The following is a 15318-nucleotide window of genomic DNA, read 5'->3' as shown; positions in this document are numbered from 1 at the left end:
AGATCCTCATGAAAATGTAATCTTACAGCTTCTGTTTCTGCATACAGATATTTTTAACATTGCACATTATCAAAGATGGGCATTTTTAGAAGTGTTTATAGGTTTTAGGATTTTCTCAATGAGTTGATTGACCGAAATTGGAAGATAAAAGCCTCGGGAGGAAAAACAAAATCAGCTAATGTAGATGTATCAAAGTTGACTTTGAAAAAACACAAGATAAACCCTTGTTGATGAAAACATATCCTCCTTGATGAAGGTAATACAATGTTTTAAAGACTGTGTTTTGAAAGTTGTGTCAACACTATGGACAGTAGAGTGTATAATCATTTTTCATTCTGTATTTCTTAACTTTATTTCAGAGGAGGACAGTGTATTTGATGAGTCAGATGTTCATGACACACCCACCGGGGCCAATAACAAGGAGTCGCAAACCTTCTTTGCCCGGCTGAAGAGAATTGGTGGCAGCAAGTCTGTAAAATACCAACCAGTTGAGCTGAATGCAAAGAAAAGTAATAGTCGAAACATTTCTGCTCACTGATGACGTATCTTGTTTCCCTGATGTCTTAATATCGCTCTTTTCCCACGTCAGGTGAAATTGAGCTGTCAGAGTACCGGGAAGCCAGTGCCCTTCAGGACAGCATCCTGCATTGCGTGAGGGAGGAGAGCACCAGGAAGAAGCGTCTGCAGGCCATGAACAAGCAGAAGTCTCTGGACATCTCCAACACTGACTCTATCCTCTTTAACCTGGACGAACATCGACGCAAATCCTGCATCGACCGCTGCGACTTGCAGCCGCTCCCTGTTGTCCTACCCCCATCGGGCCCCGCCCACAGCAGGCGTCACGGCAAAGGATCATCCGATGGCTCTTCGGTTCGAGTGGAGGGCAGCGATGCAGTGGACAGGCGGGGGTCTCGAGGCGGGCAGTCCGACATCTCCAAACCTGTCATCCCCGAGGTCCGCCTCAGCTGCATGGAGACCTTTGAAGACAAGCTGGATCATGGCTCTGCTGGTGGGTCAGCTGCGGGGAAGGAGGACCAAGACCTCATTGACCTCTCCTCCGACTGCACCTCCATTCCGGATAAACACTCACTGCTCAGCATGTCTGACACTGACTCCTTAGTGTTTGAACCCTTACCTCCACTCAGAATTGTTGAGAGTGATGAGGACTTTGATCTCAACACCATAATAGGCTCCAAGTTCAATGGGAGTCCAAAGGTTCTGTCTTCCCCCGCAAGTAGTAACACATTGCAGCTGTCCCCTGTGGTGCAGGTGAGTGTGGAGGACTGCTCAAGGGACAAAATGATCCCAGACCTTCTGACGGGAGAAGTGCTTTTGGAAAAGAAACTCACTCCTTCTAGTTCCTTGGAACTACCTGAGCGCCTAGAGAACATCTGCCATGAGAGCCCCATCATGACCTTGAAGCAGAAGAGAGATCTGCTGAGGAAGACACCCCATTTGCCAGACACCTCAGTGGATGATGCATTCGGGACCCTAGATGAGGCCAAGGGTTCAAGCCCCTCCGGCAGGATGATCTTCTTGGACATCCCGGAAGACAAAGCAGAACCTCTGTCCTCACCGGAGAGAAGCAATGATGAGGAAGAGTACGGCGACGATGAGGAGGACGATGACATGGGCGATGAAGCAGACATCGACCTCAAACCACATGACGGCGATGACAACGACGAGGCAGAGTTTAAAATCCAGATTGTTCCTCGACAGCGGAAGCAGAGGAAGATAGCTGTGAGCGCCATCCAGAGGGAGTACCTGGACATCTCATTCAACACGTTTGATAAGCTTGGCAATGAACAGGCCACAGACACAGGTGAGTTAGAACGAAACAAAACTGGTTTCCCCGTGGCATCACCTTGTTTTCAGCCATTTACATTAACAGTTGTTAGACACAGGCAGCTCGGTGGGGTAGTGGTTAGCACATTTGGCTCAGAGTTCTCAGGTTCGGGATCAAATCTTGGTTTCCTGTGTGGAGTTTACGTTTTCCCATGCTTTTGACGGATTTTAGGTTGTAAGACCCTCATTTTCCATAGGTGTGAATGTGTATTTGAATGGTTGTTTGTCTGTGCGTGCCCTGCGATTGCTTTGTATAAAATATAAACAACATTTTGAAATGAGAAAAAAACTGGGCTATTTAGTGGGGAACGAACCCGGCGATGCTCACAAAGTGTTCGTGTCACCGTGCAGATCATAAAGCTCTTTCTACCTTGGAAAAGCCGCGGGAATCTTCCTCAGCTCCGACACTTGAAGCCGCAATGCCCGAAACAAGCCACCGCTCTTCAGTATCCGGTAGGATTCTGTAACATTATTTACTTACTTACTAATCTCTTTAGAAACAAAAATAGTGATGTAGTAATAACCTCAGTGGTTAGGCTAAATGGTGTGATTTCATGGTCACTTGCACGCACCATCTGTTTTATCATCCTTGAAACATCCTTTTTTCGTATCACCTCACACACTATCTTCCAGCATAGATACTTTAACAGCAATGTGAACCTGAGTGTATTTGTTTGTGTGTGACTTTCAGCTCAGTACCGTCAGGTGAAGCGAGGTTCTCTGGGAGCACTGACCATGAGCCAACTGATGAAGAGGCAGCTGGAGCATCAGTCCAGTGCACCGCACAACATCAGCACCTGGGACACGGGTCAGTCAGTCAGTCAGTCAGTCATTCATTGCATCAACCTCAATAGCTCAATTCTTCTATTGTTATGAATTTGGTTTTTTCCCCTGTATTGTAGGTCCAACAAAGACCAGTCTGCTCTCTGCACCAAGCACAGTTAGCATGTTTGTCCCTGCACCTGAAGAATTCATTGATGAGCAGCCGACCTTAATGTCTGACAGGTGAATACTGTATCGTAGCTAAATACCAACAAAATAATAATTTATGGGTATTTTCCCTATCCATCCATCCATTTTCTGTACCGATTACCCTCACTAGGGTCCCGGGCGTCCTGGAGCCTATCCCAGCTAACTGCGTGCACTCCGGTTTCCTCCCACATCCCAAAAACATGCGTGGTAGGTTGATTGGAGACTCTAAATTGCCCGTAGGTGTGAATGTGAGTGCGAATGGTTGTTTGTTTCTATGTGCCCTGTGATTGGCTGGCGACCGGTTCGGGGTGTACCCCGCGTCCCGCCCAAAGATAGATGGGCCAGGCTCCAGCAGCCCATGACCTTAATTATATATATATATATAAAATGGATGGATGGATATATATATATATATATATATATATATATATATGTTAGCACTGATACTTCACGGGTACTGGATTTAGTAATAAAATTGTTAAAGGTAGTAGCCTGTTTTACAGCTGTGGCAGCAGACGCACCCACTGGAGGGCAGAGAGAGGAACTAATTAGTAAGTTAGTTTGAGCGAAGGTATATTTCTATGTGACGCTTTAGGTGTCGGGACTGTGCGGCCGTGCTGGAAGAATACGACGAGGAGACGCTGGGCCTCGCGGTGGTGGTGCTTTCCATGTTCATCCACCTCAGCCCTGATCTGGCAGCTCCTATGCTCCTGGACATCATGCAGTCTGTGGGCAGGTAGAGCTGCTCCCCCTCCCTGCAACCTACATGCACGCTGCATTTAAATGAAGTTTCATAACTATCCCTCAGTGCTCATGCATGAGTCATTCCTGGAGCCTAATCCTCTGCTTTGACTTCTTTCAGGTTGGCTTCCAGTGCCAATTTTTCTGGACAAGCTGAGAGGTATTGCATGAAACTGTCACACTGGGTCGTAGAGATATCCACATTTTCGTATAGATAACGAGTTGAATAATTCACGTGGCCAACACGGCCCCTCTCCATGTGCTTTGCAGCATGTTGATCCCAGGGAATGTTGCAGGTGTAGCCAAGCAGTTTCTCCGCTGTATGTTCCACCAACTGGCGCCAAATGGGATCTTGCCCCAACTCTTCCAAAGCAACATTAAAGGTCAACTTCTATCACTACCAATTAAATCGAAATCCTACTGGACAAAAAAAAAAAAAGATCCGTTTGCTACTTTTCTTTGCAGATGGAAGTTTTCTTCGGACGCTTGCCTCCTCGTTAATAGACTTTAATGAGCTGAGCTCTGTTGCTGCACTCAACATGCTGCTGGAGGTGAGCTTTTTCCTCGTTTGTCTTTTAACCAGCAGGAGGAGCTCTTAGCAAAGCATTGGAGGCCCCTTTGGCGCCATCGAGGTAGCATAAACCCATTTACAAACAAAAAAAAGGTATTCAGGGTATTCAAGAGAACCTGCCCTATTACCCTGCACAACTGCACCAGTTGATTATTATTGCTGGGCTAAATAAATGACACAGATAAAAGCCCAGTGAGGCGTTGGGCCCATGCGAGCAATAATCTGTGCTTCTGTGTCCTAAATCCGCTACTGCAGTCCTGAGCGTTGTGATTGATCAGCACTGAATGATCAGTTAAATGGGAATATCTCTTCGCTTATAGAATGCCATTATATAACACAGTTGTGTCCTCTCCTACAGGGCTTGAACAACAAGAAGAGTCTGCCGGCAGGAGGCACTATACTGCACTGCCTGGACAACATTGCCACCTTCATGGAGGCCCTCCCAATGGACTCCCCAAGCAACCTGTGGACCACCATCTGCAACCAATTCCAGACCTTCCTCACTAAACTGCCCTCTGTGCTTCCTCTGAAGGTAGCCATCGCCCCTGCCGCCGCAGCCGCTCACTTACTCTGCGCCTGACATGCTTTGATGTGATTATGGCTCAGGAGAACGCATGGAGCAGTGTGCTTGTCGGGTTCAATAGGACTGAGTCTCAAGATTGTAATTGATTTGACTCTACCGCTTTTGACCTTGGAGGTCAAATTAAAGTGTCACTCATCATTTTATCCCCACGTGAATTCAATCCAATATTACTACATCGTAGTGAAATAGTTGCATGAACTTTTGTACTTAGAAAAGTCTTCTCGTTAAAGCTTTTTCAATCTGTCTGTGCCTTAGTGCCCCATGGATTCCAGTCTGAGGATTATAATTTGCCTTCTGAAAATTCCCACCACAAATGCAACTCGGGTAAGCCCCGAGAAGATTTGGGGGAAGCTAATTTATACAAAGCCTGGCCTTTAACATTTAACCTCCTGTGTCCCGCAGAGCCTCCTGGAGCCTTTCTCCAAGCTGCTGAGCTTCATCATCCAGTATGGCATCTTCAGCCTCTCCTACTTAGTGGAGCTGTGTGGACTCTGCTACAAAGCCTTCAACAAGGTACAGTACAGTACATCTCACATTTACAATACATGCAATCCACTTGAGATGTTCACCATTTTCTTCAAACCCTATTGATTGGTCTTTATTTGCCTGAAAGAATCAGCTTCCAAAACAAAAGTATTCTTTTTGATTATCTTGCTATTTACCCGCACAATCTGAGTCATTGGTATCAGTGACTCTTTGAGCACAGCAAAACATTTGCTGCAACGTTTGTGTTTCTGCTGCTTTTCTGAAACTGGATTTATCTGCTATGATGAATTGATTCTGTTGTTCCCCATTTCTCCAAGAGGGCACTGTCAGAAACAGATCAGAGTCCAACAATCCACCATTATTTATTCCCGATGGCACAATGAAAGTGCTTTCGTGAGCCGCAACTTCATACTCCCTCCAAGGAGTTAAACCTTTTAAAACAATTTGCTGTGATAAAAATGTTGAGTTGTGTTGTTTTTCAGGCCTTTCGGTCATCATTCTTTTCATGCTGCACTACTTCCCAGACTCCCCAGACAGCCAGAAATGTGGCCATGCGTCTCACATGATTAAGTAGGCAATCAGCCACTATTGATTAACATGATTAGTTGGTGTGCTGTCGGGCCACAGGTCTGTGGCGGCTTTCTAAGGTGCAGTCTCAGATGGAGATGGAGCCAGGCTTGTCTACACCGTTTGGCCCCGAGGATCCTTAATGCACCACCACTGTCAACAGCGCATGCTTTATGTCTCCTGCAGTATTGATTTTCTACACCCGCTTCAATTTCTCACCGTACAATATCCACTTTTCAAAACCCAGAGTCACTATCAACAGTTACTCTTGGAAACTGTCCTATGCGTTTTTTGTTTTTTTTTGACTGAAGTTTGCCATAGTATGCAGCTTTGCATCAGTAGATGCTGCTGCAAAACTGGGCCTGTGGGTTTCTATTTACTGAAGGTGACACGCTCCATTAAGTTTTAATTTAGAGAGTTCAGGTGTGGCCCTGCACAAGCCACACATAGAGTGGATTATAGAAAGTAAAACATCTGTTAGGGGAACATGTTCAGTCCTAAAAAAAAAAAAAGGGTTGTTTTTGTTGATGTAACTTGATTTGCATTCAGTCTTCATCTGATCCAGTCTTCCTTGCATATCAGTGCTCTACATCTATAATATTGCCAGGGAGAAGAGGCCCCTTTTAGGTCACACCGCAGGTTTTTCATTGGATTTAAGTCTAGAGTCTGGCTGTTCGATTATCAAATGTTAAATTTCTTCTGGTGAGGCCGTTCTTTTGCTAATTTGGATGTGCACTTAGTCACGTTGTCATGCTGGGAAAAAAAAGATGTGAGAAATGCCCTTGCAGTGTGACACAATCTGACATTTGGACAGTGGTCAAATGTTGCCTGTCAAGTAAAATGTCCTTCAACAAAGTAAGCAACCAGCTGCTCTTCATTTTTATTTATTTATACCAATCCAGGCATTTTCTGTAGTGCTAGTCCTCATCAGAGTGAGCTGGAGCCTGTGCTAGCTGGCTTTGGCCGAAAGATGGGGTACACCCTGGACTGGTCGCCAGCCAATTGCAGGACACAATTTAGAGGCTTCAATGCATGCAATGCATGCCTCTAACATGGACAGTTTGGGAATGTGGGAGGAAGACATAGTAGTCGTTGAAAAGCCACACAAAGACGGGAGAACATGTAAACTCTTCACAGGAAGGCTGGAGCCAAGATTCAAACCCTGGCACTCAGAACTATGAGGCGCAATTGCTAACCACAAGCTCACCGTGCTTGCTGCCTTTATTTATTTCTCAGTGGAATTGTTTATAATTGTCTTTTAAGGGTTTTGATTTTTTTAAAATTCTTCTTATTATTATTATGGTGTCATTCTTCACATCAAAAAAAAATGTTTCCAACAGGGGTGTAGCCACTTCAATGTGCGACACGTCCCGAGCGGCTTTGCATTCCTTGGGAGCATGCGACGAACATAAGCAAACATGATGGCACAGAGAAAGAGAGGCAAAAGTGGAAGCCAGGAGATGACAGTGTGGTTTGTAAACAGGCAGCTGGGCTTTGTGTGGAAGGGAGGAACAAAGAGAGCAGCCTGTCCTCAGGGAGGGAGAAGGCAGCCTGACAGCCTCATCTGAGCTGCCTGGGACTCAGGGAGGAGAGATCTGGACTGGCCTAAATCTACTCCTCAGCCTCACTATTGTCTGTCTATTCTCTGGCTCCCTCCCACCCTCTCGCCGCCTGTCCTTCCCCCTCTATTCAGCTTTGTGAGTTTATGCTCTCCTCGCAGCATGAGTAAGGACGAGCGATAATAGAAAAAGGCAGTCTTGCTGCATCAGTACATTTACTCCCTTCTCTTATCTCCTCACATCCAGGAGCGAGATAAGTTCTACATGTCGCGCATTGTGGTGCTGGAGCTGCTTCAAGCTCTCAAGTTCAAATCCCCGCTGCCTGACACGAACTTGTTACTGCTTGTCCAGGTAAAAAGCACACAAAAATAACATTTTCACACTGACATGCATGTTAAAACTTGGTGGTATTTTTGCAAGTTCATTTGTGCAGATATCGGCACACGGTTAGCAGAATCCACCATCATCCAAAAGCACATGATTGCTACATTTCCCGGGGTAAGATTGAACTTGGAGCCTCAGAATCAGCAGCTGGAGGTAAGACAGCCTACAAATAAAAATCTGTATCTCTTTCAAACAGTGCACAACAGCAGCAATGGAATGCATGAGACAATACATAAGTGAGCTCCTAGACTTTATTGCAGACATGCACACGTTAACCAAACTCAAAGTGAGTCATCTTTTGCATCACAAGAGCACTTTGTTTTAACGAGTACTGGCAGAGGTTACTGTGCCCTCTTTGTCATTCAGAGTCACATGAAGGCTTGCTGCCAGCCGCTACACGAAGACACTTTTGGGGGGAACCTTAAAGTGGGCTTGGCGCAAGTGGCCGCCATGGAGATCAGCAAAGGCAATCACCGTGACAACAAAGCTGTGGTCCGTTATCTTCCTTGGCTTTACCATCCTCCTTCCACCATGCAACAAGGGTGAGACAAGGACTGGGTAATATGATATAAAATTCATATCACGGTATCAATTAAAAAGCTTCACGGTAACAGTATCATAATTATTATAATACTGCATGTTCTCCCCGTGCCTGCGTGGGTTTTCTCCGGGCACTCCGCTTTCCTCCCACATCCCAAAAACATGCATGGTTAGGTAGGTTCAATGAAAACTCTAAATTGCCCGTAGGTGTGAATGTGAGTGCGAATGGTTGTTCGTTTGTATGTGCCCTGCGATTGGCTGGCAACCGGTTCAGGGTGTACCCCGCCTCCTGCCCGATGATCGCTGGGATAGGCTCCAGCACTCCCGCGACCCTTGTGAGGAGAAGCGGCTCAGAAAATGGATGGATGGATAATATAATCATAGAGAGTAAAAATTAGAATCAAATTCTTTTTAATGGGTTGTATAGTTCTTAAAGAAAGCTAAACTGGTTAAAAATAAAAATCAAATTCAGCCATATGGGAATTTTTTCCTCCTGTATTACTGACCTATCCTGTATTGTGACAATTACATTTTTACAATTACAATTACAGGCGTCAATTACTCGCAGATTTTCACCATTTGCAGGGGATAGGGACTTGCCACAAATAGTGGGGGTTCACTGTTTTATTATCATAAAACATCATGCCTGGGTCAGTCTCAAGTTGTGAACATTGCATGATCGACCTGGAAGAATTTTCAATAAATGTCATTTTGGGTGAGTAACTCTCCCTAAATATTCTGAAGTCGTGCTTTCGTGCCCGTGTCATACCGAGCACATGAATGCTGCCTAGATGAGTTGTGTCATAAAATATTGATGATGATGATGATCAAAGCTTTTAAAGAATGTTGTCATGATGTCTTTAATGTCGTGTTTTCCTGTGCAGTCCAAAGGAATTCATCGAATGCGTTTCCCACGTGCGTCAGCTGTCTTGGCTCCTTCTGGGCTCCCTCACACACTGCGCCCTGCATCAGGGCTCCATTGCTTGTATGCCCATCCCTCTGGATGCTGGCTCCCACATCGCCGATCATCTTATTGTCATCCTTATAGGCTTTCCTGAGCAGTCTAAGGTCTGTCACCCGTTCAAGTGATCGCACCCTGCATTTGTGTTCACCACGTTTATTCACGGCCTCTCGTTTGTCTCGACACGCAGACGTCCGTGCTGCACATGTGCTCTCTCTTCCACGCCTTCATGTTTGCCCAGCTGTGGACCATCTACTGTGAGCAGGTGGCCGCCGCTCCCTCTTTGCAGAACCACAACCAGACAGAGTTTTCCTCCGGCGCCATTCTTACAGGCCTGGAGTTCTGGAGTCGCGTGACACCCAGCATTCTGCAGCTCATGGCGCACAATAAAGTGGTGAGTGCTTTGCCTCTGCTTTTCTCTTTCTGTCTATCGAGTGCAACGTGTACTCTTAAAGTGTAGAAAATAGGACATACAAAGAGTCGTCTAACAATGATGGCTTTTTTTTTTTGTTATCCTTCTTTCAGATGGTAGAGATGGTGTGTCTTCATGTTATTAGCCTGATGGAAGCACTGCAGGAATGCAACTCATCCATCTTTGTCAAGGTTTGCAAGAAATGTTGCTACATTTACATCTTCACTTCATTTCAAATCCTTATTTGGATCAGAATACGTTCATAGATATTCACCTCATACATTTGACACAATTTTGTCATTCAGATTCTCATGTTACGCATAAAGAAATTAAGAAAAATATGAAAGAAAAATCTACTTACAGTTTATTGTGGAGAGTACATTCCAGACTTACCCACAATAGGAGAAAAACAAAATATAGATCATATTAAAAAAGCATTTTTAAAATAGTTTCACCCATCCCTCATACAAAAGTATGTTTGAATATGTTTCAATCGTGTGGTAGGGGTAACACTAGGGATGAGCCAATACCACTTTTTGTATATTGTAGTACTCGCCGACACCAAGTACCAACGCTTGATAATGCCATTACATCATTATACATATTACATCATTACATCTTGCAAATGTGATGGAAATGTGTGTGAATTAGGTCAAATATTGTTCAGAAACCCAACACACAAACCTTTCTTGACATGGCATGCATTTCACTCAAATATACAGTCGTACTTTTAGAGTGACAACTTTTCATGACCTAGTTTTTAATATCCAAATGCTTGTTTTTCTAACAGCCTAGCCACACATTTCACTTAAATGTAGCCTGTAACACGAGCTATTTCAGTTATGTGGTGTCTTGGTCTGAACACTTGGGGCACTATTTAAAAGGAGGCCATAGATAAGAGACAAAGAAGAAATAAGAAATGAAGAACATAGAGCTTGATGGATATAAAAGTAGAAATACAGATGCCATGTTACCTCTGTGTATTAACTGCAAAATAAATGCAAGACTGCCTCTTGAGAATACCACAATTGAAGTCATACTTTATCACATCATCGCTTTTTATTAATTTAATTCATTTATTTTTTGAACTCGCTGTGGTGCAAAACGTCACCCGCCTTGCGTTGCCTTCTCCGCCCCGGCTTCATGACGGGAACGCAGCTGGCTCGAGCTGAGTAGCATGCCACAGAGCGGGCGACAGGGCGCGAGAACATTGGTTCTTGCCAGACGGCGCATTTCCGCAACATGCGGCCACCTCCGTCATCGCCCGGACAGAGTTCGTCATCCATTTGTCAGAGCATAATTTCTGTGTTTACCTTAAATCATCTCCACACAGCTGACATTTCTCAGTATATGTAAGTGGTATCGGTGTCATGGTACCGGAGCCTTTTTTCGAGTAGGAGTACAGTACATATATATAGAAAAAATGTCATTGTCTCTCTACAATGCAGATTTCTGGAACATACTCCCTTGCGATAAACCGGGGTTCACCGTATCCTGCTAATATACAAACAAGGCAGACCATAAAGTCTCCCTCCTTATTCTTTCCCTTAGCTTATTCCAATGTGGCTACCCATGATTCAGTCCAACCTTAAGGTAAACCCTTTAAATAGCATCTAAATCTAAACTATCCGAGCAAATTGTTCAGCCGACTTTCACTGTCAACCCTGTCATCCTCATCAGCACCTGTCGGCAGGTCTGCAGCTGCGACTCCAGGCCATCCAGAACCGTGTGAACCACCGGTGCCTGCAAGGTCAGACGCCGGGAGCGCCGCCCTTCGCGCTGCGCAAGTGGCTGCAGTGCACTCAGTTCAAGATGGCTCAGGTGGAGATCCAGTCATCTGAGGCCGCCTCGCAGTTCTATCCCATGTGACCTCTTTCTACAACCCTTCTCTTCTCAACCAAAAAGGACTCTGACCTGGGTTGAACCCCATTTAGTATAATATGTACAGTAGATCTATGCTATTTAATACTGCTGCTGTGATGTCTCACTTGCAGAAGATTTCTATTTATCTGTGTTGTGCTCTGAATGCAAACGTGTACTCACTCTATGGCATTCTATCTTTTTCGAGTGGACAATAAAAAGTTCTTTTTTTTAATAAGACAACTTGTCATTTCCGATATTCAAATGTGACATTTACTTCACTGTCACATCCCCGCTCATATTCCAAATGTCCATTTTACCATAATCCAAATGGCAGCGCGATTAAATCAGCCCGCCTTGTTTACGGTTGTGGACCAGAGACTGGACCTCTCCGGGAAAATGACACGCATTTAGCCGGCTCGCCATCTCCGATTCTTGTCAGAACGTCCGTCACGCTGCCTCTCGCCATCACGACTCGGATCCATCACGAGGCCGTGTGAGTTGGGAGAGCAGCTTCCTAACTCGATAAGATGGAGACAGAGCTCGGATTTAAACGAGACTATTTTGGGTATCGATTCCCCCCCTACACGCACCCTCTACCAATGGCTCCATAGCCCAAATTGGAGGCCTCCCCCTCCTCCTTATAGGAGATAGGCCTATACCAGGCAAACACAATTACCTTTGGCCTAATGTGGTTTGTTATGATGAAGCATTGTTGTGAGGTCTAACTGCATTAGCCTGAGGATAACAGATGTCATGACAGCAGGGCACATTCATCTAGTTTGGGATTTCATTATCAAGCTTTAACATGAATCCAATTTGCTCATTTAAATACTGGGACTTTAGACGTGCGAAATCTGTCTTTAAATCATTTTGATATGTGTTGTTTGGGGGATTTGACTTTTATATTTGTGCATGCAAAAGAGGACCTGTGATGAGGTGTGAGCCAAATGAGTCACACAATGTGACTCATGAACTCACACACATGCACGCTCACGCACTCAACTGGAGTGACCCGTGAGGCTGGCGGAATCAGGCTCACGGTGCCCTCCCCTGTCATCAACCCTTCAGTCTTGGATCATCAACGCTCTCCTGCTGTGGGAGGGTGGACAAAAGTGATGCTGGTTTTTGTGTGTGCAGGTCTGTCTCATCAAGTCCCCCTTGCGCCAGGGTTGCATCTGTCAGCCGCTGCCACCGTTGTGATCGTTTTGCCTCCAAACCACCTTTTGCCAAACAAACTCTCTCTCATCAGAAGCATCTTATGTAATCAGTGTCCTACAGGTATGCAGCCTCCCCCCACCCACCTGGCTGACAGCCTCCTGGAGGACAATGTGGCAGTCAGCGGTAATTAACACTGACCAAAGGCGTCTCAGGTGGACAGGGTGCGTGAGTGGCTCCTCAAAAATTATGACGGTCAGAATTCTTCCAAACAAACACACATGCATCGTTGTGGGAAGTAACGAAGTACAAATACTTTGACTGTTCTTAAGTGAATTTTTCAAATATCTTTTACTTTTACTAACTATATTAGAAAACAGATGTCTCTGTCATGTCTGATATCTGATATACCTGTCAGCCGCCACAGTTCAACGGTGGGCCCTGGTAGCAGGTAACTCTAGTGGCGCTTTGACGTCACTAGAGAGTTTCACCCATCATGGCGCCCCCTTAATGTTGATGAATTATTCTGTTTGATTCTTATTCAACGATGGCAATGTTAATGAGATTATCATGTTTTCACAATTGCTGGGACATACAGTGTATTCTTGCGTTTACATTTTTGGAGTTTATATCCTTTTTAAGAGAATAGTTTGATGTTATCAGAGCCAGGAGTGATTAGTGGCAAATTGTGCCTTGTGCAAGCCTAAAAACCACCAACTTCTAGCATTCAAAATTCTTTGTCTAATCTGAAAAAACACACACAGATAAAGTTTTGTTCATCCGTTCACGACGTTAGCGCACAATAGTTTAGTTGTTGTTGTCTTTTTACGGTCTTTTAACTACAGTAGGCATTTCAGCCTATACTTTTTTTACTTTTACTTTACTTGTCAGTACTTCTACTTATACCAGTCTTTTTATACACAGAGGTATACATATGTTCGGTACTTCTACTTACTGTAAGTACTTTTTCCACTTTTGCCCATGCACCTTGAAAACAAAACATCCTTTGTGTACTACAGATGATAATTCCTGGTAAGGCTTATTTAGATAGTGACAATCTCTGGTGCCGCCGCCCAGTGCTGTCACTTTGTTTTTATTACAGTGAAAGCCACACAGGCCGAGCTGGACAATGCATGAATGTTTAAATTGCTCACAGTGTCCATTGGCGTTAGTGTCAAGCGGCGCATCCCCAGCGAGCATGGCTGTAAAAGTAGTCTACGTTGCCTCATTCACATTAGAATTCATTGACTCTTCAGTGCTCCTCTGAATCAGCCTGCATTACACAGAACATGTATGCACACTCAGCCGCCACAACATTAAGTGCACCTGATCAGACATGGGAGTGGTATCAGAAATTACGCTTTAAAAAGATATGAATTGTCAGTTTTGATTTTTGATTTTTTTTTTTTTTAAATGTGGTTGTAGTACACCATTGTTAGGAACAGCACTGTATCATACTGAGGGGTGTATCACTTTACAATAAGGGTGCACTTATGATGGGTTTTGAATAGGTTATTTTTTCACTTTTTAGTACCGGTATAAATTAATGTTATAGCTCTTTATTAATGCAATGTAATGGCCAATGGCGAACAACACAAAAGGTGGTACAATTTGGACTTTGACCAAAAATCAAACAAAAGTCAAACAAAACTTTCATCATATGGGATACCTCTCATGTCATCAGCAAATCTTATGCAACATTTTGTTTTTCTCTTTGGATTTTCTTTTTGCAATGATGCCACAGAAGCTTACCAGTGCACACACAGAAGACATGAAACTGAATGTTCATGTGATTTATTTCCGTACTGCATGACTTTGAACATTGTTGAAAACCATCCATTTTCTATACCACTTATCATGTTCTGAGTTGTGGGGAGCACTAGCTATTCAGTCTCAGTGCACATACAGTGTATAGAAAGACCTTGTGGGCTGAAATATCCAAGTTTGGGCAGTCGCAATTTAAGAGTTGGTATGACAAAGCTGTTGTGTTTTGGTCTGTAAACACATTCGCCTGTTTTTTTCCCCCAAAATATTTGTCATTTTGATTGGCTCGCGAATGCTACGTGCGCAGTCATGTGACTGCCTTGTGTTGTCTGATTGGTGAATTGGAGTCAAATGACACTAGTGATCCCGTTTGATTGGCGCAACGGCTGCCCTATACGAAAGTCAAAGATGGAGTCTAAAAATAGACGCCCACACGCATGAATGGATAAATAAAAGTAGCGAACGGCATGTCGATCATTGTAACGGACTAAAAGTATCGGTCCTCCTTCACATAAATACTCAAGTAAAAGTAAAAAGTACAGTGCATCGAAAATGTTACTTGAGTAACTGAAGCGCATTACTACCCAACTCTGTTGCCAGCCAATCGCAGGGCACATAGAAACAAATAACCATTCATACCTACAGGTAATTTAGAGTCTTCAATCGACCTACCACGCATGTTTTTGGGATCTGGGAGGAAACCAGTGTACCCGGAGAAAACTCATGCAGGCACAGGGAGAACATGTAAACTCCACACAGGTGAGGCCGGGATTTGAACCCAAGTCCTCAGTACTGTGAGGCAGATGTGCGAACCAATCAACCCACCGTTCCACCCATATAGTTTTATATTTACATACAAACATGCCACAAACAACAAATATTGCGCTCATATAAAGAATTGTTGATCAACTCTCC

General features: G+C 44.3%; 1 protein-coding gene across 6 annotated transcripts in view; it reads left to right on the top strand.

Moving 5' to 3' along the window:
- The window catches only part of LOC133488068 (protein unc-79 homolog), a 45807-nt gene extending 34069 nt beyond the window's left edge, over positions 1-11738 (top strand). For 2 of the 6 annotated variants that reach the window (XM_061795508.1, XM_061795504.1), the window contains exons 31-51: positions 360-509; positions 590-1822; positions 2197-2298; positions 2537-2653; positions 2748-2850; positions 3413-3553; positions 3680-3718; positions 3829-3941; positions 4024-4109; positions 4488-4661; positions 4968-5036; positions 5115-5225; positions 7571-7675; positions 7745-7822; positions 7905-7994; positions 8075-8250; positions 9133-9316; positions 9400-9603; positions 9735-9812; positions 11173-11214; positions 11302-11737. In XM_061795508.1, the coding sequence (XP_061651492.1) occupies positions 360-509; positions 590-1822; positions 2197-2298; positions 2537-2653; positions 2748-2850; positions 3413-3553; positions 3680-3718; positions 3829-3941; positions 4024-4109; positions 4488-4661; positions 4968-5036; positions 5115-5225; positions 7571-7675; positions 7745-7822; positions 7905-7994; positions 8075-8250; positions 9133-9316; positions 9400-9603; positions 9735-9812; positions 11173-11214; positions 11302-11490 (3584 nt within the window). In that variant the 3' untranslated portion in view covers positions 11491-11737. Of the gene's footprint in view, positions 1-359; positions 510-589; positions 1823-2196; positions 2299-2536; positions 2654-2747; positions 2851-3412; positions 3554-3679; positions 3719-3828; positions 3942-4023; positions 4110-4487; positions 4662-4967; positions 5037-5114; positions 5226-7570; positions 7676-7744; positions 7862-7904; positions 7995-8074; positions 8251-9132; positions 9317-9399; positions 9604-9734; positions 9813-11172; positions 11215-11301 lie in introns of all 6 variants that reach the window. The other 4 variants (XM_061795509.1, XM_061795505.1, XM_061795506.1 and 1 more) reach the window with 4 other exon arrangements.
- The last annotated feature ends 3580 nt before the right edge of the window (positions 11739-15318 follow it).

The sequence above is a fragment of the Phyllopteryx taeniolatus genome, chromosome 13 (genome assembly GCF_024500385.1).
Source record: "Phyllopteryx taeniolatus isolate TA_2022b chromosome 13, UOR_Ptae_1.2, whole genome shotgun sequence".
Lineage (NCBI taxonomy): Eukaryota > Metazoa > Chordata > Actinopteri > Syngnathiformes > Syngnathidae > Phyllopteryx > Phyllopteryx taeniolatus.
This window is presented reverse-complemented; position numbering and strand designations above follow the sequence as displayed.